The sequence below is a fragment of the Pongo abelii genome, chromosome 5 (genome assembly GCF_028885655.2).
Source record: "Pongo abelii isolate AG06213 chromosome 5, NHGRI_mPonAbe1-v2.0_pri, whole genome shotgun sequence".
Taxonomy (NCBI): Eukaryota; Metazoa; Chordata; class Mammalia; order Primates; family Hominidae; genus Pongo; species Pongo abelii.
In genome coordinates, this window is record NC_071990.2 from 90,345,341 (window position 1) to 90,371,880 (window position 26,540).

The window sequence follows — 26,540 nt, forward strand, 5'->3', positions numbered from 1 at the left end:
CTGGAACTGTGGTTTCATCTTTGTGCCAACAACATGGGGAAACGTCCTGGGAAAATGTTTCATGCTAGGACTAGTCTTGGAGCTTGTCTTGGAGCTCTGGGTATGGAAAATGGGGCCTCCTTTCCAAATTGGAGCTTGGGTCAAGCAGTTAGTACACTGGTAGGGAATAGGCCCAGACATTAGAGAATGGGAATACATATTCTCATAGATAAATGTCCAAATCTGCTTTGAGATACTTGGTGAGCAGTATCATCCTTAGGCATCAGGAAACAGGACCAGAGCCTTCTCAGGTAGATTGAGGCAGGCTGAAGGAAAAGCCAGCAACTTTTTTGGCTTAAATGGTATCAGTGTGGCTAACACAGAATCCATGAAAGCTCTGACAAGCCAGAGTGATCATCAGAGGAGACAAAGTGGAAGGGAGGAACAGAAAGGTGAGAAAAGGCTCAGAGGAGACATTACACATGGTGGGTGGTGATGGAGAAGGCTGGTGATATACAGGATCCTTAAGACTCTCAAATACTGACCCACAGCCATATGACTGTGTGAATGTGGATTTGCTCTCACGTTTGTTTTCCTTCTGAAACCAGGTGTGGATCAATCAGTGGTGACTGCAGGTCCAGCAGCAGCTTCTGACAGCTCCCCTCCAGTGGTTAGGCCCAAAGAAAAGGCCCTCCACTCCACTGCTACCCAGAGACTCCAGCAGGAGCTGTCATCTTCTGACTGTACAGGCTCCCGACTGAGGAACGTCAAGGTCCAGACAGCCTTGCTACCCATTAATGAGGCAGCCAGATCTGATCAGCAGGCTGGGCCCTGCGTCAACAGAGGCACTCAAACTAAGAAGTCTGGGAAGAGTGGGCCAACAAGGCATCGTGCCCAGCAACCCGCAGCCAACAGCACCTGTGGGCAGCCGCCACCAGCAGCAGGCAGCGAGCAGACTGGCCCTCACATTCGGGACACTTCCCAAGCTCTGGAGCTTACCCAGTATTTTTTTGAGGCTGTTTCTACCCAGATGGAAAAGTGGTATGAAAGGAAGATTGAAGAAGCACGAAGCCAAGCCAATCAGAAAGCCCAGCAAGACAAGGCTACATTGAAGGAACACATTAAAAGTTTAGAAGAGGAACTTGCCAAACTAAGGACTAGGGTGCAGAAGGAAAATTAGCACCAATAAAGAGGAAACACGAAAGGATTCTTGAAGATTTCCAGTTTTGCAACTGCATAATAGCTATGCCCAAGGAGTCAACTATATTGTATATATTGCAGATTTGCCTTTTTAAAAAAATCACTAATTCTACAGTGTGCCAGATACATGTTTCCTATGCCTGGAAGTTATGAAGACTTCAACAATTAAACTGAAACCAGGGGAAGCTTGCTTAGTTTTGGGTTTCATTATAAACTCTTAGCCTCAGTCCAGGTTAATCTGAAGTTTGAAAGCTCAGATTAAGCAAGCCATGCCAAGAAACTGGATGATGTGTAAGCCTAGACTCTAAAATTCAAGATGTGTGAAATAATATAAGTCAAAAGCAAGAAAAACGTAATCCCTTCTGAACTCAAGTAGTCATTCATATAAATTTGAACACACCTGCTGTGCCTAAACAAGTGTCTTTCTGTAAGAGAGCTGTAACTCTGAGATGTGCTAAATAAACCCTCTTTCTCAAATTTGTAATTCTCCAACTGTTGACATTTTAATCACATGAAAAGTTATCAGATTTTTGAGGAGAAATATTTTCATGATGTCACAAGATCCAATATATCTTATAAAATTTATTGAAAAGTCAGTTTATTTAAATAATGAATAATTGGCTAACAGCTCTGGAAACAATGAGATCAAATGAGAAAGATTCAAATTGTTTGATATTTTCTGTATTTTCAGTCAAAAAATCAGTTATATAGTGATTTTAAAGCAGATTAATGGAAAAAACATTCATGTAACAATTACCTGAAAATTTATAACCTATTCCTAATCAAACCCAATTATATCAGAATACCTTTCTGAATTTGAGATTATTGCTCTACATTTTATAATGAATAAGGCTATTTTTTGAAAGTATTTCATTTTGAATTCTGTCATTAAAGAACCTCAAAAGCTTTCTACTGCTTTGCAGTGAAGGCAAAATATTCAATAACTCAACTTAGGCCCCACTGTTCCCCAACTTCATGGAGGCCAGAAGACTTTACTTTGTTCCATAATGAAATATAAACACAGAACAAAGTTGTAAAAGTAGCTTGGATATGTTGAAACTTTGGACAAGCTGCTTGTCCTTTGGAATATGGGATTTATATTCATCTCCTCAATATCCCATGTATGCACAGAAACTTCTATAGACACAGGAACCTAGTGACTATTGAACGTAATTGTAATAAAATGCTGCTCATTGAGCCAAAGAGAAGAAATGACTTATTAACATGGGGACACCAAGAAAAACAAAGTATGCTTTTATTCCCTTTGTCAAGCTCAGTTTTGGGGTTTTTTTCTTTTTTTTATAGTGACAATCCATAGATATAGACATTCCTAAAAAAAATAATAATTCAGTAGATATATGTCACTGTTACCTGAATATGGAATGAATTTGATGTTTTTTATTTTGTTGAGACAGGGTCTTGCTCTGTCACCCAGACTGGAGTGCAGTGGCATGATCACACCTCACTGCAGCCTTGGCCTCTCAGGCTCAAGCGATCCTCCTGCCTCAACCTCGCAAGTAGCTGGGACTACATGCGTGTGCCACCAGTCCTGGCTAACTTTTTGTATATATAGGGTCTCGCTATATTGCCCAGGCTGAATTTGATGTTATTTCAAGTTGATTTTCATGTGTTTGGGAGCTTGTCTTGTTCTCAACAACTACTACGCAGGTAGACGGTCTTCCCCCAGAGACTCACTAGATTGCAATATAGAGGCACTTTCTCATTTCCCTATTGTTCCTAATACAGAATTGTAGAGCTGGAGAGTACCTTCAGTTTTCTAAATCTATTCTCAAACAGGATATCACTAACCTCTTTAGAATCATTCCTCAGTATACATCAATTTATTGAGAACTGCCTAATACTCAAATCCTGAGTTCAGTAGGCTGTGTTTCAAGCAGGAATTATTTTCACTTACCAAAATATCTCCTATTACCTCAAGGTATCCTTGTTGAGGGATGCTGAAAACTAAATTTTAAGTATCAAGTCTAGACCATAGAGTGCTTTGGTGGGAGTATTTTGATTACCTCCTACCCATCAGAAGCAGGCAGCTAATATTGTGAACTGAGTATTTTTGTCAAAAGTCACAGGAAAGAGACTACAGAAGAATGAGAAGGGTCAAAAGGACCTAGTGTGGCTTACTACATGGATCTTGTCTCTTGGAGGTCTGTCGTAGAAGAAAAAACAAATAGAGGTGATGAAGACACAGAACAGGCTCAGTCAGCATCCTTACCCAGAGATGGCAACATCTATTAAGACCAATGCAATACCTTTTCATCTTCAACAAATGTTGTTTCATCTGTTTTTGATCCTTGGCATTGTCAAAAACTTAACTGCAGGTCCAGTGTATATTTTTCCTTATTTTTCCCTTTTAGCTATCTGCTAAAATGAGTAAATGCCACAACTGTACTTTTCCAAAGAAACAGAACTATTGACAACTTATAGCCTGTCATGCAGGTCATGTTTCAAATCAAGGCTGAAATTTTCAACAGCTGTGGGAAAAACTAAAACAGAAACATTGTACAGTATTAGTGTTTTTTCAAAGAAATTGTTAGTGCATTATTGAGTATCCTAAATATCTGATAGATTAAATAAATTAGTTCTAATCTTTCTTACTTTTGATTTTGGGAGCCCAAAATAAAGGGAGTGTTGTTTTCATGGCTATGCCTTGTTTGTGAGTCGTGTTGATATACTTGAGGCATGTTATGTGTCTTCTAATTAATATTTTTATCACCTTGAATTTGTGTCTCTTCCAAGCATTAAAGATACTATGGATCTTAAATTCCTTATTAAAAAAATGAGTGTGAATACTTTGTTTAGCTTACATTTTCATTTCTTGTGGTTGGCCACATTTTACGGCTCCTGAGTGCCTTCACCCAGCTACACTTTACCTTGTGTCTGTAAAAGTGTAATTTAGAGTAAATACATTGGCTGTAAAGTCGAGATCAGGTGTTGTCCACCAAAAGCAAAACAAAACTGCTGAAATGTGGCAAGGTTTCTCAGTGCAAGCTTAAATGCTTAAACTGTTGACCATTTGGAAAATACTGGACAAAGGGGAAGGACAAAACATCATTTGCAATAGTTAAAGGTTATGCAAGGCAAGGCAATATTATACTTTTTGACTTGTTATTAAAAATTAAATGCATTTCTTCTTTGAAGTGTGGATTATAAAAGCCAATCAAAGACAAAACCAGTCTGAAAAACCTTTTGTATTCTACAATACCTTTTATAAGAGTAAAACATAAATTTTTTATTTGTAATTTTATTTAAGGAGAAATACTCTTTCCCTTTGATACGACTACAATATTATAAACAGCAAGGAATATGTTCTGCTTTCTGCAATTTTAGAAAGTCATTCCATTCTGGGTGACAGAATGAGGTAAGACTGTCTCTTTTTTTAAAAAAAAAAAAGCTCACACCTGTAATCCTAGCACTCTTGGCACCGAGGCACTCTTGGCACCGAGGCAGGTGGATTGCTTGAGCCCAGGAGTTTGAGACTAGCCTGGCAACAAAGTGAGATTCCCCCTCCTCTCTATGAAAAGTAAAAAAAATTAGCCAGTCATAGTGGCACATGCCTGTGGTCCCAGCTAAATGAAAGTCTGAAGCAGGTGGATCTCATGAGCCCAGGAGCTCAAGGTTGCAGTGAGCCATGTTCGTGCCATCACACTCCAGCTTGTGCAACAGAGACCCTGTCTCAAAAAAAGTCATCTGTGTGTTTCTTGCAGGCACATCTATGGCAATGCTTGTACCATGAATTTAAAACTTCTAACTTCATGGCACATTTTTACTTTTTCTTTTTTTGAGACAAGAGTCTCACTCTGTCGCCCAGGCTGTAGTGCAGTGGTGTGATCTCGGCTCACTGCAACCTCTGCCTCCCGCATTCAAGATGAGGCAGCCCTCCTGAGTAGCTGGAATTACAGGCACGTGCCACCAGGTTAGGCTAGCTGGTGGCCTAGCTAGTCTCGAAATCCTGAACTCAAGTGATCCACCCACCTCGGCCTCCCCAAGTGGTGGGATTACAGGCATGAGCCACCACACCAGGCCCTGATGGCACATTTTAAAAGGGGGGAATGACATAGGGGCAATTAACATCTATATAATAAATAGCTTTAGCCACTTCTTATGCTACAAAGCTCTGCACTTGAATTTGTTTTACTATAAAAAGATCAATTTATTGTGGTTCAAATACATAAACTGACATTCAAACATCTTAAACTTTAGGAACAAAAGTTTAACATTTAAACAGAAGTACAGTTTTCAGGAAACATCCAGAAAGTAATTTGTCTAATCCAGAGTACAGTATTGACAAAGATTGCTTCATGATAAAGTGTTTCACCAGCAGTTTTTTTTTTTCATTCCTCTATAAAAATCACTGGCAGTTTGATTCAGACCAAGTTCATAATGACTGTGGCTCCATACCTTAGAAGAAACTGCTAAATAAATCCCTTAGGTTAATCACCAAGATTGGCCTATAATTCAGAGGGTATAAGCAAAACATATAAGTGAAGAAATTAAATTGTTCTTTAGAGATGATTTACAAGCATGTCCATTACAGTAATTTTCACCTCTGACAGATTATTCAATTTTCAGAGTTTTACCTTTTTCTGGGGGGCGGGGGCAGGGGGGAAGGGAGGGTCTTGCTCTGTTTCCAGGCTGAAGTGCAGTGACGTGTTCATGGCTCACCACAGCCTCAACCTCCTGGGCTAAATGCAATCCTCCCACCTCCGCCTCCTGAGTAGCTGGAATTACAGGCACGTGCTACCTGCCCAGCTAATTTTTCAATGTTTTGTAGAGGCAGGGTCCCACTATGTTACCCAGGCTGTTCTCAAACACCTGGGCTCAAGCAATCCTCGCACCTCAGCCTCCCAAATTGTGTGGATTACTTGTGTAAGCCACAGTGCCCGGCCTTACCTGCTTTAAAAAACAAAAAAACTTTTAGGTTTTCTTGGAGTCTGTGCTAGTTGAATCTTGCAAATGCAAACCACATATGCTCTTTAATGAAAACCTTTCCATGCACACCACTGTTAGGAAGAGCATCATTAAATCACTGACTTCTACACCCATAAAAGGATGATTTTGAGTTTCAAGATTTTAGATTTACTAGAGATAGCATGTATTTATCAATCATGTCACACAAAAAATATTTCCAAAGTGTTCTCTGTTCAGAAACGTCACAAATGCTTCTATTTGTCAGATCATCTTGCAACAGGTTAACTAATACTTATCTACATAAAAACCTGAAAATTGGCACAGGCAGGCATTTTGAATTAGTAGATTACACCCATGGAACAGTATTCAGAATTATTTTGTCTTGTGGGCTCTGAGGCTCTGGGAGATAGAGGTGGACCCAGACACTCCAGGTCATCAACATCCACATTCAGTTGATGCCTCTCAGGCACAGTCCAGTACTGGATACCATTTATCATTCTGCAAAATGTTGTCTACATCTTTCAGGTGCTGATCATTCTTAGATTAGCTTCTTAGCTGTTCTGTTGATGAACAGAAGACTTCAATTTTCAGGATGGATGATTCCAACATCTTCCACAAGCTTTCACTTTCACTATAGTATTTGTTATAAATTTGATCTCCTTCAAAAGTGCCTTGAAGTCAACTTTGATTGTAACGTATTTGTCTCTGACGTATTCTTCAAATTCCCTTTGTTTTTTTTTCCTGTCACTGGAGGAGAACTGCACCCAGAATCTTATTTTTACTACTTCCACGTGAATGTTAAAGTACTCACAGAGGTTTCATCCAGAAGTCTTCCCTCTTCTTTCTGGTAAGTGCTTCAATGTGCTCATTAAGCTTCTCTTTCTCTTCCCTTTTCAACAAAGATCTAGGTTCCCAGTGGTGATCTTTTTGATGAGTCCTCTACCAAACTATGACACATCTGAAGAACGTACCTGAACAACCCTCAGGGATAATGCAGGATTTTTCAAGAAAGTTCCAGGGTATCTCCTGGTGTCAGTATACTTTCAGTCCTATACCTCAAGAGTTTTTTAATAACAGCTTTATTGAGATACAATTCATACCTTACATTTAAAATGTACAGTTCAGTGGATTTGAATATATTCAGAGTTGTGCAGCCTACACCACAAGCTAACTGTAGGATATTTTCATCACTCTGAAAAGGAACCCTACACCCATTAGCAGTTACTCCATTCCAACTACAGCCAGCCTAGGCAACCATTAACCTTTCTGCCTATTCTGGATATTTCGTATGAATGGAATCATCATGTTATCTTTTGCGACTGGCTTCTTTCACTTAACGTTTTCAAGGTTTATCCATGTTTAGCATACGTAAGTCCTTTGTTTCTTTTTAGTGCCAAATAATGGCTATGGGCATGGGGTAGAATTGCTAACTCATACAGCAGCTGTTTCATCTTTTGAGGAGCTGACAGTCTGTTTTCTGAAGTGGCTACACCATTTTACATTCCCACCAGCAATGTATGAGGGTTCTCTAATTTCTGTACATCTTCACCAAGACTTATTATTATTTCTCTTTTTAATTACAGCCATTCTAGTGAATGTGAATCTCAGGGTTGTTTTGTTTTGTTTTGTTTTAGAGACTGTCTCACTCTGTCACCCAGGCTGAAGTGCAGTGGCACGATCTCAGCTCACTGCAACCTCCACTTCCTGGGTTCAAGTGATTCTCCTGCCTCAGCCTCCCAGGTAGCTGGGACTACAGGCATGCACCACCACGCCAAGCTAATTTTTGTATTTTTAGTAGAGATGAGGTTTCACCATGTTGTCCAGGCTGGTCTTGAACTCCTGACCTCAAGTAATCCACCTACCTCAGCCTCCTAAAGTACTGGGATTACAAGCATGAGCCACTGCGCCCGGCCTCATAGTAGTTTTGATTTACACTTCCCTAATGATTGTGTCCAGCATCTACTGACCATTTGTTAGTGGTTTTTTTCTTCTTTTAAAAACTGCTGAGACATCCATAAACATTTTCAAAATGCAGGGTATGTTTTTCAGTTAAGGCAACTGTTCTGATGTGTTTTTCCTTTGCTCTCTATCACCAAATACTGTACATATAAATAGTAAGACTGGGCTTTGTGCTGTCCATTGTTAATCCTAAATGCAACAAAACACATGGAGACTTTGAAAATCCTTCAGAATAATGCTATAGTTAAGATTTTGCTAAAGCAAGTGTTTTTTCTAACTCCTTGAGCTGCATATTGCCTTGAGTAATCATCATCCGGATTGTATCCTGTAGAATAAAGTGAAATCTGGTTATTGTTTTACCTGGTTAAACAAGGTATAGCTATACCATTTTATCTGTTAAAATCAAGAACCAATACTACGTATTGGAACTGCTGCCTTTTAGAAAAGCCAAAAGATTTCCACATACATACATACATATAAAATGTACAACATAAAAGTCAAGTGATGATGCTGAAGAGTGTAGATACAATATTAAATTTTAAAATAATAATTTAAAATCGGTAACATTACAAGCAATGATCAAGATATACCAGCTCAGTGGCACTATATTCCAAGACGTCTGCTAAACTTAAAAAAAAATTCACTGATCAATAAAAAGGGTTAGGATCTGTCCTCACCATGATTTTGTTCTCACCTCTTCGGTGGCACTTTTGTTTCTTTTGAATTCTTCTCTTGCCCAATCTTTCAGGTATTTGCGATCAGAATCATTTGGAACTTGCCGAATTGTTTGCAAAATCCTTCTGTAGAGGAGAAGAACTTGTTGCCTTCTTACGAACTGTAAAAGGGAGGAGTAAATAGCAATTACTACTGCACAATCGCCAGCCTGGAAAGTTCTACTTCAGCAAACCAAGCTGTAACCAGAGTACTTCTCGTTGGTCAATTTTGAAAAAGGCAAAGAAAAACTTTTTTTTTTTTTTTGCCCAGGTGCAGTGGCTCAGGCCTGTAATCCCAGCACTTTGGGAGGCCAAGATGGGAGGATCACTTGAGCCCAGGAGGTCTAAGCTGAGGTAAGCCCTCATTGCGCTACTGCACTCAGCCTGGGCGAGAGTGAGGCCCTGTCTCAAAAAGATGTTTTAAAAAAAGCATCACGAGTTTCATCTGATCTTTTTGCTTACTGCTCTGTCAAACCTAAGAACCATTAAAAAAATCGGGAGCTGACTACCGGGCTGAAAAGGGCCGCCGGTCTCTTAGAAGTTGTTATTACAACGACAGCACTTTTTCTAAATTAACAGTTGTTCAAATCTTTGGTAATCTCATTTGCTGTTTGCCACTGCTCAGTGCAATAGACTTTTACCGTGGGCACTGGGCAGCTGAGGCACCGGGACTCAGGGAAATCAAGCACCTGACGCGTCTCACGCGATCGCACCAAACCAAGGAAGCAGCCCGTGCCTCCCGTCAGGCTCCGCGGAGCGAAGCACCGCCCCGCAGGCATCAGGCCAATCTCAGAGGGCGCGCACGCCGCGTCAGGACCCCCCGGAACCCGCCGCGTTGCGGGGAGGGACAGATGGAGAATCCAGAAGCTCAGACCCAGGTAAGCGGCTGTGGAAGGCAGAGAACCGCCGGTACCTGCTTTAACGTTAGCGTCGCTGGGGGTAAGCGGGAAGCAGCCATGTCCACCAGAGGTCCGCCGGAGCCTCAGCGCGCAGGAGCGGAAGTGGGGTCCGACCAAGGGGTGTGGCGAGCCCGGTTTCCTAGGAGACGGCCCGCGGGTTGCTCTGTGACTGAGAGCGCGAGGCTTCGGGACTGAGCCCTAGCTGCTGCGCTGGCCGAAGTTTTCTCGTCGGCAAAATAGGATAGCAGTGCACCATAGGGTCGTTGTGATAAAGAAGAAAGGTAGGGCACTTAGCACAGTTCTTGGTAAAGAGAGTTCAAATGAAAGTGAAGGAGGCCGGGCGCGGTGGCTCTCACCTGCAGTCCCAAGCACTCTTGGAGGCCTGTAAGGTGCCTGTAATCCCAGCTCCTCGGGATGCTGAGGCAGGAGAATCGCTTGAACCCGAGAAGTGAAGGTTGCAGTGAGCCGGGATCGCACCACTGCACTCCATCCTGGGCGACAGAGCGAGACCCCGTCTCGAAAAAAAAGTTAAGGTTTTTTGGAGGGAAAGAGGTGAAAACGTATTTGAATGTTCTTTCGAGCCTTTAAAAATGTGTATAGTTGAAAATACTAAAATTGAAAGTTAATTTATTTTACAATTTGTGTTGGTTTTTTCTCTTTCTCGTTTTTGTCCTGTTCTTTTGTAGCGCAAAGGTTTTCCGGGAGCGGTGGCCTTCATGATCATTTGAAACAAAGCTTTGAATGGCTGACCCACTGCAGTCTTAAGCACTTTTCATCACTAATAACGAGGAGCCTAACATCCCTAAGCCTCAGGCTTTTGCTTTTATTTTCTCATAGCTGTTTTATCTTTCCCACAATACACACGCCTTTAGGTTAAATCACTAGAAGTGGAGTTAGCGAATCTTTGCCATATTAATTTTCCAAGTAGTGTTGTATCGAATTAAAATAGAACCAAAAATGTTCAATTACTAGTTTACTGGGTACTTGCTTGCCTCGCCTGTTGGCATCCTGGGGCTTCCTATTCCTAGCTGTGTTCTGGCTATTTCCCCTCTCCTGGCCTATTACCTCCCCTGTAAAGTGAAATATAGCATCTACCTCAGTTGTGTACTGAGAACAGGTCCTGGCACATGTAAGAACTCTAATCATTAGCTCTTTTGAACTTTACCAGGCATTGTATGAATGATGCTAACTGCATGATCATATTATCAATAATATGTCAAATTTTGTCTAATACATTAGCTGTAATAGTTAATTGGTAACTTTTTAAAAGGAGTGAAGTTAAATACTCCTCGCCATTTTTAGTTATACTGATTTTGTGAGTTGTTCATGACTTGGGTCCGTTTATGATGAGGACTTTTATATCGGCACTATGTTTTTGTCATTTCTTTATACATACAGAAACTTTATACAATCATATATTTTTGTGCCTTTTGAGGCTTTTCATTTCCCATTCAGACCTTTGTAATTCATTTTTTTAAACTTTAATTTTTAAAATATTTACTCCATCTAGAATTTACTTTGGTTTACAGTATCACGTGGCTCTAAGTTCTTTTCTAGATGTTAAGCTGTATCAATACCATTGATTATATAACTCATTCCTTTTTTGGGGCTTTATGATGGATGCCTTTTTGACTGTATGATAAATTCTTTTAGGGTCTGAGTAATCTGTCCAGAATTGTTTCATTTAGGGTTTTTACTTTTTGCTTTATATGTTTTTATTATCTGGCAGGACTCTAGTTTCTTGTAAAAAATCCATTAGTACTGTTCTCTATAATCTTTAGAAATGTTTTGTATCATTTCCCTCCAAATCATCTTGTGATCTTGGTTGGAATTTTGAAATAGTGTTGAATCTATACATTAATATGTGAGAAAAGACATTTTTACATTATTTTTTCTTCCCATCAAGAAACACTCAGGCCAGGTGCAGTGGCTCACACCTATAATCCCAACACTTTGGGATACCGAGGTGGGTGGATCACCTGAGGTCAGGAGTTCGAGACCAGCCTGGCCAACATGGTGAAACCTCGTCTCTACTAAAATACAAAAACTTAGCCAGGCCTGGTGGCTCACGCCTGTGGTCCCAGCTACTTGGGAGGCTGAGGCAGGAGAATCGCTTGAACCCGGGAGACGGAGGTTGCAGTGAGCCGAGATTGCGCCATTGCACTCCAGCCTGGGCAACAAGAACAAAGCTCTATTTCAAAAAAAAAAAAAAAAAAAAAAAAGGCTCACTCTTGCTAGACACTGGTAATGCTGTCGTGAGTCACATATACTCCTTGCTCAAAGACTCATGCTTTGGGCAGGAAAACCTCTAAATTCAATATAGTGCTAACAAAGAATGCTGCAGTTCATACTGTGGGAAATTATTCTTCCTGGAGGGCTTGTCTGAGCTAGGTATTTGTCAGAAAGGCAGAATCACTAAGAGGAGTCCAGACAACACATGGAAACACTGCCAGGGATGCTGGGAGAGGAGGGACAGGAGAGTCAAGCAAGAGCTCACAGGTCACATGAAGCTTGAATATTATTACAAGGGAGAGCTTTGAAGGGATTTTCAGCTACAGAACTTTTAGAAAGATCTTGGATGTTGTGAATAGGATGAAGTGAAGCAAGCAAAGAGAAGTTACTGGTCAGGATACCATTGAAGTAGTCCCTGCTAGAGATTAAAAGAGCCCCAGTCACAGTGGAGTAGGGGGAGGGATGGGATAGGATGTCCAGAAGCCTGACTGGACAAGATGATTAATTTGATTGGGGTATGGATAGAGATGGAGAAGGAAGTAAAGCAGATGTATAGGTTAAGTCCCAAGTTTGTAAACAGGGTGGCTGTTGGAGTGGTCATCCCAGATGGGGAATGTTGAAGGAATGGGTTTGGGATAGAGGAATTAGAACAGTGACATTTTGAATGTGTTGTTGTATTTGAAAGAGTCTGTTGCCTAAGTACAGCTCCAGCAGATGTCTGAATATAATTAAGAATACCAAAGAGTAGATTTCCTGGAGCCCTGGATGGAGAATTTTACAGTCCTTTTGCTTCAGTGATGGTGGAAGCCACGGAAGTGGTGAAGAAGTTATCCAAAGTGAGATTTTATTGTTGTTTCGTTGAGATAGAGTCTTGCTCTGTCGCCCAGGCTGGAGTGCAGTGGCACAATCTCGGTTCACTGCAACCTCCACCTCCTGGTTCAAGCAGTTCTCCTGCCTCAGCCTCCTGAGTAACTTGGGATTACAGGTGAGCATTACCACACCCAGCTAGTTTTTTGTATTTTTAGTAGGGATGGGGTTTCACCATATGGGCCAGCCTGGTACTCCTAACCTCAAGTGATCCACCCACCTTGGCCTCCCAAAGTGCTGGGATTATAGGTGTGAGCCACTGCACCCAGCCCCAAAGTGAGATTTTTAAGACAGCATGGAGGACTTTTGTGTTCTGCTGTCCATTCCTTAAATATCAGAACTTACCTATTTGGCCAAGGCCTGGGGGGTTTGGGGGGGTGGGGGGGGATGGGCAGGATGGCACAAATGTCAACTGTCAACATGGCAGATTAATTTAACACTACTCCTGCGAGCCCTGTTGGCAGCAAAAGTTGAAAATGGCACTCTTGGGTTTCTGCTTCCTGGAATACCTACCGTCCGTGATCTCATGAGCTAACCCAGGGCCAAGGGAATCACTCTGGGCACACCAGTTTGGGAGGTCTAAGATGGAGCTTCCAAAGGCAGATGTAATAGATTGCAGCATTGTCATAATATTGGTGTCTTTCCCTCCCAGACTCAAACCTACCGGAAGATTAAACTCCCTGCCCCATAGACGGCTTTAGCCAATGAAATGTGAGTGGGATGCAACATCATTTATGGAGGATAATTTTTATAAGCCTCCTTATAAGGCTACACCAACTCATCCTTTTCATTCTGCTGCAAAGCTAGCATAGTTATTATAGCTCAGCCTACCATGGACATAAATGCAAATGATAACCTTTGTAGTAAGAGCAACATTGAAGTAGGAGGGGGTCATGTTAGCACAGCATCAACTAGTAACAGCTGACTGATCCAGCAGAGAAGATCAGTCCCCTAGCATACCTTTTACAATCCTGTCATCTTCCATTAAGAATAGTCACAAATTACATCAACAGTGGTATATGTTTTAATAGTTTTCAGAATATAAGCTGCATAGCTTTTTAGAATAAAAAATGATATAACTTCAGGTACATGCTTTGGGACACTTGGTTAAACAAGGAATCTGTGTCTTTGATGACCACCTCAAAAGGGTGGCAGACTTCACAGTGTAACTGGGAAACAGACAAGGAGATAGATGATTACATCATGACATATTGCCTACAAAAGAACATTCTGACAGAACATTAAGTAGAACAGAGCACACAGTTTCAAGTATTCAGCACTGCTTTCTGGCCAAGTAAAAACTGCCTAAAAATCAGTTTCTTTTGACTGGAAAAAATAGATGGAGCTGCTGAGTTCTGGACACAGCGTTTCTTTCCCAGAATGAGACTGGCTCAGTCCAGCTTGAAAGCAGTGTGAGGAATGACTCTTCCCCTTAACTGTTAAGAAAAAAAAAAATGAACTAAACAAATAAATTACTACAACAACAGAGACCATGGCACTGAATGAAATAAAGGGGCAATCACCTTCCCATCATTGCATAGTCTCCCGAAGCAGCAAGTGTGAAAGAGGATACTGAAAAGCCACTTCGTTTTTACACAGCCCAAGGATCGTTTTTATAGATGACCTGGGTGCCTATAATGTCCGGTTGCTTTATGAGAACACACACACACCACATTCTTCCTACCCTCTAAGAGAAGGTAGTTCCTTTCACAATAAGAAAACACACCCTCATACTCTCCAGAAACTGGAGCTGTCTTGGCCACTTGACAGCTTTTGGGTACACACTGTGGGCTTAGCAAGGCAGAGCTTAGAGCAGGGTCAAAAGGGCAGCTCCCTTTAATCCTTTATACAAAGGACTGTCAGAGTCCCATGCTCCTGGCAGCATCTCCTCAAGGCACAGGTGCCCAGATCCCCTGCAACAGAAAGCAGGCAGCTGGGCTCCAACGGTGGGGTATGACCTCCTCCCAGGCCAGGGCTTCTGAGGGAGGGAAGAAGGATAACTCTTCTCTAGTTACGAGTTCAGGCACCTGCTGCTGCTTCCAGGTTTGGTATAAAAACCTCAGCCCAGGCAAAGCCGGGAGCCAGAGAGCATTCTGTAGGCTGTAAGATCATGCTGTAAAATAAAAATATTACAATAAAATTTTTTGTAGTTGTCCAAAAGGGAGCACCTGGGTAAGCAATGTGACCTTCTGACCACGGTTAAGTCTCACTTTGGACTCCTCTTTCTGTTCTATGGGTGGTCAGAGGCTGTCACCAACTCAAACCACTGTCTGAGGGCATCGCTGAGTGTCTCAGGAAGTGCGTTTACATCTCGAAGAATGATATAGTATGGGAATGGGAACTCTTCCATGTAGGATCGGATTTCAGGCATCTCTCCAGGTCCTTTAAATATCGGTACTTTAATGTCCAAGATAGAATCCTGTCAACAAAAGACATTTTGAAATGGGGAGGCAGCGATTAAACCAGCATCCTTAGCTAGCTCTTCTGTGATCTCTTTTGCTAACAGCTTTTACATCTCCTGTGTCTTATTCCTGCATATGAACCTACCTTTTATTACTAAGTAAAAGAGAATTTTCAGAACTCTACTAAGAAGGAGGTAGATGTCTTTCTGAGTGCCCCTTCCAGGAGGATGGACACTGAAAAAAAGGAAAAGGGATAGATAGGAAAATCTACTTTCCCTACAGTGGTGTCTCCCCATCATCCACTTGGAATCATTCACACTAAATCTTTACCTTCCTATCAAGGCCTTAATGTGACCCACAGAGACAATGCTTCCCTGGAACAGAACTGCCCTGTAGGCATATTTTACTAAGATGATTGATGCTTCTGGCTGTGAGGAGCTACTGAGACATAAGTGTGGCAACACCTAATCTCCATTTCAAAGTGGTCAGTACCCATTATCAAGGCTGCAATACCTGCACTGACTTTGCATAGAGGGAAATGATGACCCACAGAGGATGGTCATTCTGAATCTTGGCTCTCCCACTCATTACCTATAACCTCTATGTGTTTCAGTTCCTTCGGTGTAAAGTGGGAATAATGATCCCTACCTCACTGGCTTATTGCAAAGATTAATAGGGAAAATACTTACAAGTGCCTACAATGGTACTTGACAGAATACTATGAATGCTGGGAGTTCTCAGTATGACTGAGTGATCCAGGCCATATTTCAGATTGAACAGGTTAAAGGGAATCCCCACTTTATCTCCAGAAAAGGTGGCTTTTAGTAGTCACTCACCCGTGAACTGGGATTGTCCAATACAACAAAGATGACAAAGATATTTGCATTCCGGGCAGCCTGAACTGCTGCCAGTACTCTTTCTTTGCCCTCAAGGAAAAGGCCTCGCCCATCAGAGACTACCAGGAGGAGTTGTGCAGTTTCTGTAGACCATATAAGAGGAAGCAAGGGAATAAAATGAACAGCCATTTTTAATAACTCACAACTACCCAAAGTAGGACAAATTAATGTAGGCTTTCTCTGTACTATTAAAGCTAAACACACCTCTAAAGCTGATGAATTCTGGGCACAGACCTAAGGGACCTCTGATGAGATCTATCCCTTAGAATGCTTGAGTCAGAGACAAGGCATAATAAGGGATACTAAGTAAGCTTCTGTCAGTATAGCAGAATTTCTCAATAGTGCTTCAGGAAATGTTAAGTTCTGCTGAACTTCAAATTGTAGAGCAACATACTGTACATGAGAATTAAAACACTAGTTTATGGCTATAAACTTTAAAAATGATAGTACTGAGTAGGGCATTAGAAGAAAGTGGCTAAATCAGAAATCTGGAACTGTGTCTTCCAAATTTCAGTCATCACATATAATCATCTTTAGATTTCTGTTAATTCGTTGTACCTAATTTCTATATTTTTTTGCCCTTGAAATTTAACTTGTTTAAACAAAAACAAATAGAAAGGAACCACTCAACACTGAATAAAATGTTTTAAAATTTTTGCTACATAGTGTTTCCAGCTAAAGATTATATAGTACATGAGTTGAGGGTGGGCTGTTTTAGCAAATGTTGACAGGTGTGAATAACTTGCTTCCATCAAAATCTGAAGCTTCTGCATGATACACTGAGAACACTGAGAGATTTTTGGAAAGAACTAAATAACTGGCATGTTTCAAGCCCCCAAAGTAAATGTGGTTGGATTAGCTGGTTTTTATATTATGTCCTTCTCTACTTTCCTCTGTTATTAAAATATTAGAGAATACAGTACTCGAAGGGGACTGGTTTCAAGACACACACCCCCTCACCCCCAGTATACCAGAATACACACATATTCAAGTCCAGAGATGGCCCTGGAGAACCCGCATACATGAAAAGTTGGCCCTCCATATACTCAGGTTTTGCATCCCTCAAATGCTGAATTTTCAATCCACTTTTGGTTGGAAAAACTCCATGTGTAAGTAGACCTGATCAGTACAGACAAACCTGTGGTATTCAAGGGTCAATTGTAGCTTTTATATTTAATTCCACACACACCTTGCTCCTTTCTCTTACAAATCTGAACTCAAATAAGTATATACTAGTTAGTGTCTAGATCCCCCATTGATTATAAGCCTCATGAGTACAGGTTCAACAAAAATTTCTAAATGAATGAATAAATAAGTAAAAATCAGCTCCATCAATTTATGTCTTTTCCTTTGGAGCATACCTGTTAAAACACAGTGACGGGGACACTGAGCTGAAACAAGCAGCTTGGGAATTATAGAATACAAGAAAGCATTTTGTAATGAAGAGGAAGGCATGCAGCTCACCTGAACTGATGTTCTGTGAGAGCTGCTGAGCGGCTGCAAACATGTTGGCAACAGACTCTAGAAACTAAACCAGAACCAGAAATAGACAATTAGAAAACTATGTAAATGCTCTTCTCATTGTCAAAGAGACTGATAGTATTTCTGACACTGAAGTGATTATCAGATAACCACCTCAGGTTTATAGACCATCAACTAACTGTCCTTTCTGGCCATATGTAGTTAAAAAAGGAGGATCCTTGGATACAGATGTTCTTTTTTTTTTTTAATTATTATTTTTTGAGATAGGGTCTCACTGTGTCACCCAGGCTGGAGTGTACTGGCACGATCTCATCTCACTGCAGCCTCAATTCCTGGGCTCTGCCTCAGTCTGCCGCCAAGTAACTAGCACTACAGGTATGTGCCACCACACCTGGATAATTATTTTTGTCTTTTGTAGAAATGAGGTCTCACTATGTTGACAAGGCTGGTTTTGAACCCCTGGCCTCAAGCAATCCTCGCACCTCAACCTCCCAAAGTGCTGGGATTACAAGTGTAAGCCACCATGCCTAGATGATACAGGCATTCTCAAGCACAGGTGAGACGTTTCTCTAACATATAACCCACTAGAGTTCTGGAAGATACCCCAAAGGAAAAGAAGTGCTTCCCTGGGACATAAGAAATCAATAACTCCCTCAAATAAACCAAACAGCTGTCTTCTTTCAAGAACAGAAAACAACTGAGCAAAAGACAAGGCAAGAAAATACAAAATGTCCAGGACAGCCTAGAAAAAGCAAATTGAATCAGAGCAGGACCCAGGAGAAATATGATCCCATGCTCTGTTTTGAACTTCTGTTCTCCTGAGTAAGTCACTGGCTTTATTTCATATCATTTCTTCTCTAAGCTTAATGAGGGACAAAAATAGGTCTTGGCCCAGCTGATAAGGGTATGAGAGATGGGTTTCTTTTTGCAGAATGTTCCAAGCTACTCAAAAAAAAGTAGGGAGCTAGAAAACCAATGATGCAAAGTCAAGTGATCTTTGAGGAACTGAGAAAAAGGAGTCACATCTTGTTTTATAACGGATGCCAAGGAAGCTTCTATTCCAGTGGTACACAGGCTGAGGTTTAGGACTATCCCTGTGCTAATAGTGTATGCGGTGGAGGGGGGTTCTCAGCCCAGCATGGTGGTAATCCCAACACTTCGGGAGGCCAAGAAGGGAGGATCACTTGAACCCAGGAATTTTAGACCAGCCTGGGCGACAAAGTGAGACCCTGTCCCTACAAAAAATAAAAATTAGCCAGACATGGTAGCATGTGCCTGTAGTCCTAGCTACTAGGGAGGCTGAGGCAGGAGGACTGCTTGAGCCCAGGAGTTTGAAGCTATAGTGAGCTATGATGGTGCCATTGTACTCTAGCCTGGGTGACAGAACAAGGCCCTGTCTCAAAAATAAAAATGTTCTCCCTCCTACCTACACCAGTTTAAAAACAACTGTGCAGAAGACATTTTATTTCATCCTCTTACCTGAGCAATCTTGGTTTTCTTTTGTTGGAATTTGCAGAGACGTAGAATCTGGGACCCAGAGTAATCACTGAACTGCTCATGAAATGGGTGTAACAGCTTTACAGATTCTCCAAAACTTGGGGGAGGAAAACCAAATACAACAGGAGTTATTTTTTGGCTGTGTAATCAAAATAACCAAACAGGTTGTGAAAAGTTTTCACAAAGGAATTACAAAGCAACCTTACCTACACACTGCAATCTGACCCACTTCCAGGAGGGTTAGAGCATTTCCAATCACAGCCAAAGATTCAAATGCAAGCTGTGAATTAGAAAGTTAATGATTTTAGGAATCAGAATATCCTCTAAACCAGGGCCTCTCAACTATTTTTTGCATCAAGATTCCCAAAGAAAACATTATTTTTTTGTTCGGCAAGTAGAGGAATAACATCAGTAAGGCTACTATAGTCACAACAAACCTGGAGGCTTTGGTGGCCTGGTACCACAAATGTTGAAACCTAGAATCCATTACACTGACAGGAATGGTCTGCTGTAGACATCGAATAAAAAGGGACCTTGAGGGCCAGGCGTGGTAGCTCCCACATGTAATCCCAGCACTTTGGGAGACCAAAGAGGGAGGATCACTTGAGTCCAGGAATTCAAGAGTAGCCCAGGCAACACAGCAAGACCCCACATCTGTGGTCCCAGCTACTTGGGAGGCTGAGGTAGGAGGATCACCTGAGCCCAGGAAAGTGGAGGCTACAGTGAGCCACCTGGATAACAGAGTGAAACCCTGTAACCCTGTCTTCAGGAAAAAAAAAAAAAAAAAAAAAAAAATTTAGCTGGGCACACACACCTATGGTCCCAGCTACTCAGGAGGCTGAAGTGGGAGGACTGTACTGCTTAAGCCCAGAAGACTGAGGCCACAGTGAGCTATGATCGTGCCACTGCACTCCAGCCTAAGCAACAGAGCAAGACCCTGTCTTTAAAAAAAAAAAAAAGTGACCTTGAGAAATATGGTCCATGAATTTTTCTTTCTTCTTTTTTGGACCTACATGAAGAGTAACCTCTTGCAGGTAACAAATTTTAAAAACCAATTTAAAATCCATTCATATATATGTAGTCAGATCAGACTGTAGAACTATATCAGAAAATTTCATTACCATTTGCAATATGACAAAAGCAGCAGCAAAATGAGTGTTCTACATCTATTATTTCATTTAATCTTCATAACAATTCTGCAAGTGTGAGGTTATTACTATTCTATGTGTGCTTGTAAATATATATATTCCTCACTTTTCAGAAGGTGAAACTGATAACTAATAAATAAGTTGCCTAAAGTCATGTGTTAATAAATGGAGCTGGGATATGAACCCAGGTTCAGAGGCTACACTAACTTTTTCCAGCAGAACATACAAATTTTAGGTTGCTTATTAGCCCATGCTGTATAACAGCATCACTGCCCAAAACAAACACTCTTTGGCATCTGTAATGGTGGTATAAATAATTCTATTCAGGCTCCTAAACTTAATATTAGCACTGATAGAACAATAACTCTGGATAATTTCAGCTATAAAAGAAATGTATCCTAGAAACATACTTAAACTATTTAAGACTATGCAGTAATATCTGAAAACTTTGATTTTTTTTTTAACAGTACACTGTTGCATTTTCTGCAAAATAAGCACTATCAGATTTACTTATTCAGCAGCTAGACAGTTAAGAACAAATAGCAGGGTCAAGAAACAAAACAATGTAAAAGACCTACAACAGTAAGAAACTAACACATCTGAGACATCCTAAAATTGCCCTCTTGAACTCTTTAAATCTTAGGTCTTATCAAAGACGGTTATCACATTCTCAAAACAGGCCTAACAGGTATTTCAAAATGTTTTAGCCATATCATATTTAAAGCATTTTGGTGGCCCATGGAACATGGCTTGATGTTAATTTCCTATCAAACTGCCACTGCATTTCTCTTCCTTACCTGCTTGGTATGATTGTCTACCATACTAGAAGAGTCATCGATAGCCAAACAAATCTGATACTGGCGTTTACTGGGCTTGGTCCTTCGAAGCCAAATCTTGTCTTTCCGAAATTGACTAGCAATGTATGGAATGACTTTCCGTATGTTCAGTCGTTTCCCAGTTCGATAGTCTCCTCTATTTATTCAAAGGGGGGCAAAAATTAGTTAACAACTTTTAATTCCTGAGAATTTTTATTAAGGACAAAAATCACAATAATACCTTAAAACCAATAGCAAGTAACTAGGAACCTGGCACAATGAAGTGTTTCTGTCAATTGAGGACTAAGTGCCAGGATCTTCTTGACCTCTAGTCAGAAAAACTGGACATGTATGTGGCAATAATAATTAGGTCCTTCCAGACACATTTTTAAAAATTAGGAAAAAATGCACTAAATATGAATGATTTTGGACATCTTTGAAAAGATCTAGGTGAGTAACACCTATAGCAAGTGAATAGCTCAACATGTAACAAGGTGATCAATACAGACACCCAGAAACATTTGTGCAGAGATAATAATAGGAAAACAGGGTAAGGAACAGCATACTGGTGCCTGTACGGCAGAAGCGGCAACCTAGAAGCTGGCACTATAAATGGTTAGGTGCTGCGTTCAACAGAATCAATGAAGCTGCCGTCTTCTCAGGGCACTGTGAGGCCTTCCAGAGGGGAAGACTTACTTCAGCTTGGCTGCCTGGGTAGGCTCTAATATGAGACGAAGCTCTTCACATAACCGTTGTGAAAGAGGCGTTGTTAAGATCAGGTAACTCTGCCACATCTCAGCTGCAACCTTCTCCTGTGACAACAACAAAATGTAAGTTACCCTCAGAATGTCAGAGCCAACCAAGTCTTCTAGCAAGATGCAGGCTTTAAGCAAAGTGGTAGAAAATGACCTGCATGAACTTCTCAACAGAAGCACTTTAAATCTTCTCCCAGCAAGCTACCATGTAATTTACTTGATTAAAAATGTCTCTCCTTCCAGCTGGGGGTGGTGGCTAATGCCTGGTAATCCCAGCACTTCGGGAGGCCGAGGCAGGTGGATCACTTGAGACCAGGAGTTCGAGACCAGCCTGGCTGACATGGTGAAACCCTGTCTCTACTAAAAATACAAAAAATTAGCTGGGCATGGGGGCGGGCACCTGTAATCCCAGCTACTTGGGAGGCTGAGGCAGGAGAATCACTTGAACCCGGGAGGTGGAGGTTGTGGTGAGCCAAGATCATGCCATTCCACTCCAGCCTGGGCAACAAGAACAAAACTCTGTCTCAAAAAAAAAAAAAAAGAAAAGAAAAATGTCTCTCCTTCAACCAAACCCGTTAACACACACTTCTAAGTGAGAAAGAATGAAACAAGGCAGTTAATTATTGGAATTCATGACCAAATCAATGCCTAACTCACGTCACCTCCAAAGAGTAAAACGTGTACCCTTCATATGGGGAGGGAGATGTGAATGGGTAATTTTGGCACCAGCAGATCCAGCTACTTATTGGTGGGTTCTCAGAGTCATGCTTCAAAAGTAAAAGTGGGCAGGACATGGTGGTTCATGCCCGTAATCTCAGCACTTTGGGAGGCCAAGGCAGGTGGATCACCTGAAGTTTGAGACCAGCCTGGCCAACATGGTGAAACCCCGTCTCTACTAAAATACAAAAAAATTAGCCGGGCGTGGTGGCAAGTGCCTGTAATCCCAGCTACTTGGGAGGCTGAGGCACGAGAATCACTTGAACCCGGGAGGCGGAGCTTGCAGTGAGCCAAGATTGCGCCACTGCACTCCAGCCGGGGCAAGAGAGCAAGACTCCATCTCAAAAAAATGAAAAAAAGTTAAAATGCTAAGGGCAAATCCCTCCAGCAACACACTCAACACAAAGCCCCATGATTTTTCTGCCAACTATGGCAGAGCACTCAATACACATATGTGGTGGGAGTGATTATGACAATAGATATAAAAGTGAAATGTGTACATAATACAGTAAATTTAGGATGCATAGTCATTAAAAATAAAACTGCTGGTTAATCCACACTACCACATTAAGTCAGCCAGCAATGATCTAGCTGGCCTCTTCTCAGGATGGCACAGCATAGACTCTTGCCCAGTTTTTCAACCACTGTCACAACTATTACATCCATTACCAAGCCAGCAACAGAAATTAAAGGAATTAAGCACACCAATTTCTATTTTAATTAAGCTATAGATCTAACAGCAAAGCAGCCAGAAACTGATGGACAGATGTAGGCTTTAGGATTGTAATTATATTCTCCATATGCCTGGTCCTTTTTACTAAGGTAATTGCTAAGAACCTATTAAGTTTGCTATATGTTAAACAAACAAAAAAAAAGTCAAGATATTTTACGAAAAAAACAGTGAACAGTGACTTACTTCTTCTGGGTTTCCAGATTCACGTGGCTGCCACATTTCCAGCTGTCTCTCCAGCTCCTGTCTTAGCTCATTGACATCTTTTAAAAAGGGCTAAGAAGAAAAAGCCATAGATAAGAGGTGGCCCAGGTTAGAATCACCAACTTAGTATCACTGGGTGTCTTCCGCCCTACAGTATGAACTCAAAGTACATAGTCAAATGCTCCTGAGATTCAAAACTTAATTCAGCAAATACAGTGGCATAATGAGAAGATGCCAGGGAAAGAGGGACAATATGGATAAAGAAAACTTTTAACATTTATAAAGCCACTGTAGCAAAACAAAACCCAAACACCCTTAAGTCATCAATAATGAAAATGTTATCTGATTAATCAAATAAGTCAAACTCTTAGCTCAAGAACTCAATTAAATAGCTCTTCATAAATACAGGCACTAAGCCAAAGATTTTTTACTTAACCATCACAAACCTAATTGTCCTGAAGGTTCCTTACACAAGGATGGTTAGAAAAGTGGGATGTGAGTCCCAGAGGCCAAGGACCAGACCCACCATCAAAGACAGGTCAGGGCACTGTGACCCTGTGATTAATTGTTGGAACAGTATCACGTGCTTGAAGAACACCTATCATACCAATAGTATTCCTAAAAATTTTGAATAAGAACATGAAACCCCTCAACAACCAGATGTTCCATAAAGTTCTAAAGACAAAGATTTAAAACCAGTTTAAAATTTTATTTTGTTAATTTATTAACACTATATTAATGCAGTAATTTGTGAGTTTTACTACCTGGAAGATCGTATCCATGAGGAATTGATGAGCTGTATGAATGGTAGACTCTTGGCTTCTTTCTGGTTTCTCATTTTCTGTCTCCTTATGAGCTTTGTCTGTTCTGGGGTCTTGGTCTTCCTCTGTTTTAACAGTTTGGATCTCCACTTCCATCTCATCAAAGCCTATTTTCATTTAAGGACATAATTTTACTTATAATATTAGCCTGATGACTGACCAAGCCTTTGCTATTGCCTGTTAATCCTGACAATTAATCAAACTTCATTCATTCACTCTCCAACACATTTCCACATGTTGATTTCAGAGGTTCTTTCTCTCTGAGACACTCATTGCCAACCCTTACTCTCTAAACTCCCCTCCTCCTCACCTGATGTTGAAGGCAGATGTTCTTGGAAAGGGAAATAGGGGAAATTTTGGGTTGTCCTAAGAAGCCTTGTAAAACTGTATGATTCTTGAAACTATATGCATGTAAAACTTTGACAGAAATAAAAACTAAAAGCCACAATTCCATTTTACAGATGAGGAAACTGAGGCAAAGAAAAGATCAATAATTTGCTTCAACTTGTCAGGTGAAGAGGCAAAGCCTGGATTGTCACATAGGGTAGTCAACCGTTCTAATAGTTCTAACACTCCTGAGAGGACAGGAACTAAGCAGAAGAAAAAACCTTTGAATTTGGCAAGTTCTTTTGAATTTGCATTTATTCCATTGCTGATAAAGTTATTTTTTTTCCAAGTAATAGAACTTGGTTAGCTATGAAAGGGAAACTCCTCATTCTATTTCTTTTAATATTTTACTGCATTTTATGCTAATAGCGTATACTTTTATATAATTGAAAATATCATTTCTCTAATACTATACCTCATCATAGCTGCAGTAAGTGTACTATTCTGGTTTCTTCTACATATTTTTTAAAAACTGATGAGATTTTGCCAGAAATTCAAGTTTTAGGGGACTCCTTAAAGGATGGTGTCCTGCAACACCCACCCGTCCATATTTTTGTTTTCTGGTCCCAAACAAAATATAGTGAAATTATTACAGGCAATTTGTTCATCTAAGCCATGGATTAGGACATGGAACTGAACACCAGACTAGATTACAGTGAGAGAGAACTGACTACTTCAAGTCAGAGAGCCTGGGAAGGGTTTGTTCACTAGCAGGACTCACCCAAGGGTGCTGTGGTGCCCGACTTGATTTCCTCTGCCTTCAGCTGCTCCACGTCTGCTGCTTTGAGCTCCTCCTGCTCCTCTGTGTCCATGAGGGTGTCCTCTATCTCCTCCTTTTCCTGATCTTTGCCAGAGTCTTTTGCAGACTGTTGCTGTTCTTTGCTGGCCACATCTGTCAACAAAGCACACACCCACACATAAAAATCCTAGGTCTTTGCAGAACAAAATAAGTGTGTATGGTTTCTGTCATTCTAGCTTCCAAAATGCTACTGATGCCAAGTTGTGCCACTGACCAGCTATGTGGCTTGGAGACTTGTCTGTGCCCAAGATTTCCTATTGACCTACTGACATAATGAACTGCCTATTCCCTACCCCCTACAGAAATTATGAGGATATAATGTAACTATACATGTGACACTGGCTGCCTTCCGCCCTACAGTATGAACTCAAAAGTACACAGTCAAATGCTCCTGAGCATTTGACAAAATAGGGTGTTTAACTGGGCTATAGGGTGACTCTAACAATAATTTATTATATATTTTCAAATGACTAGAAGAGCAGATTTGAATGTTCCCAACACAAAGAAATGATAAATGTTTGAGGTGGTAGATAACCTAATTATCTTGACTTGATCATTAAACATTGTATACATGTATCAAAACCTCACACTGTACCCCACAAATACGTATCATTATTATAGGTCAATTAAAAATAATAAAAAGTAGTAGAAGACAAGGCACAGAAAGATGACTAGGAATCCCAGCATTGTGATCTTGCGTGAGTGAGTTCTTAAACCACCTGGCCTCAGTGTACTTACCTATACAACAGAGAGGCTCTAGCTCATAGGATTACCTGAGGAAGTTTATGATCATGCAGCAAAGGCTCAGAAAAGTTTTTTGGCACAAAGCAAAAGCTCAATACATGGTAGCTACTGCTCTATTTTTTTTTTTAAGTGGGATCAAGGAGACAAAAATGTAATCCAATGTAGAGCAGTCCTTTTTTTACCATCCTAAATGGTAGATTATTCTCAATATAAGTTTACATATTAGGAATGAAACTGAAGTCACCAAGAGAACCAGAAGGGGAGACTGACCAATGACCTCATGCTGAGACATTTTTCCTCCCTTTTGCACTTACGGAGAAAACACATATTTCAAATTCATAGCTCCTGTCAGTGCAGGGACCTATCCA

The 26,540-nt window shown here is 40.9% G+C and overlaps 3 protein-coding genes and 1 long non-coding RNA gene across 19 annotated transcripts in view; 2 read left to right on the forward strand and 2 right to left on the reverse strand.

The window, feature by feature from the left end:
- Positions 1-1,663, forward strand: part of ANKRD6 (ankyrin repeat domain 6) — a 64,306-nt gene extending 62,643 nt beyond the window's left edge. For all 10 annotated transcript variants that reach the window (XM_024248662.3, XM_054557864.2, XM_024248665.3 and 7 more), the window contains one exon: positions 588-1,663. In XM_024248662.3, coding sequence (XP_024104430.2) covers positions 588-1,159 — 572 coding nt within the window. In that variant the 3' untranslated portion in view covers positions 1,160-1,663. The remainder of the gene's footprint in view (positions 1-587) is intronic.
- Positions 1,664-5,531: 3,868 nt separating this feature from the next.
- Positions 5,532-9,766, reverse strand: LYRM2 (LYR motif containing 2). Its single transcript, NM_001131320.1, is given in 3 exon segments — positions 5,532-8,389; positions 8,759-8,899; positions 9,691-9,766. Coding segments are annotated over 3 exon segments (267 nt in total). The 5' UTR covers positions 9,736-9,766; the 3' UTR covers positions 5,532-8,308.
- The window catches only part of LOC112133832 (uncharacterized), a 60,630-nt gene continuing 43,158 nt past the window's right edge, over positions 9,069-26,540 (forward strand). The window contains exon 1 of one of the 3 annotated variants that reach the window (XR_010140252.1): positions 9,069-9,655. This is a non-coding gene — a long non-coding RNA (uncharacterized LOC112133832). Of the gene's footprint in view, positions 9,656-9,866; positions 9,958-26,540 lie in introns of those variants that run through there. The other 2 variants (XR_008526282.2, XR_008526281.2) reach the window with 2 other exon arrangements.
- The window catches only part of MDN1 (midasin AAA ATPase 1), a 187,150-nt gene continuing 174,386 nt past the window's right edge, over positions 13,777-26,540 (reverse strand). For 4 of the 5 annotated variants that reach the window (XM_054557862.2, XM_054557860.2, XM_024248660.3 and 1 more), the window contains exons 93-102: positions 25,351-25,521; positions 24,186-24,349; positions 23,404-23,493; positions 21,712-21,827; positions 20,998-21,172; positions 19,259-19,332; positions 19,035-19,149; positions 17,538-17,601; positions 16,014-16,156; positions 13,777-15,194 (exon numbers count right to left, since the gene is read on the reverse strand). In XM_054557862.2, the coding sequence (XP_054413837.2) occupies positions 15,006-15,194; positions 16,014-16,156; positions 17,538-17,601; positions 19,035-19,149; positions 19,259-19,332; positions 20,998-21,172; positions 21,712-21,827; positions 23,404-23,493; positions 24,186-24,349; positions 25,351-25,521 (1,301 nt within the window). In that variant the 3' untranslated portion in view covers positions 13,777-15,005. The remainder of the gene's footprint in view (positions 15,195-16,013; positions 16,157-17,537; positions 17,602-19,034; positions 19,150-19,258; positions 19,333-20,997; positions 21,173-21,711; positions 21,828-23,403; positions 23,494-24,185; positions 24,350-25,350; positions 25,522-26,540) is intronic. The other variant, XM_054557859.2, reaches the window with a different exon arrangement.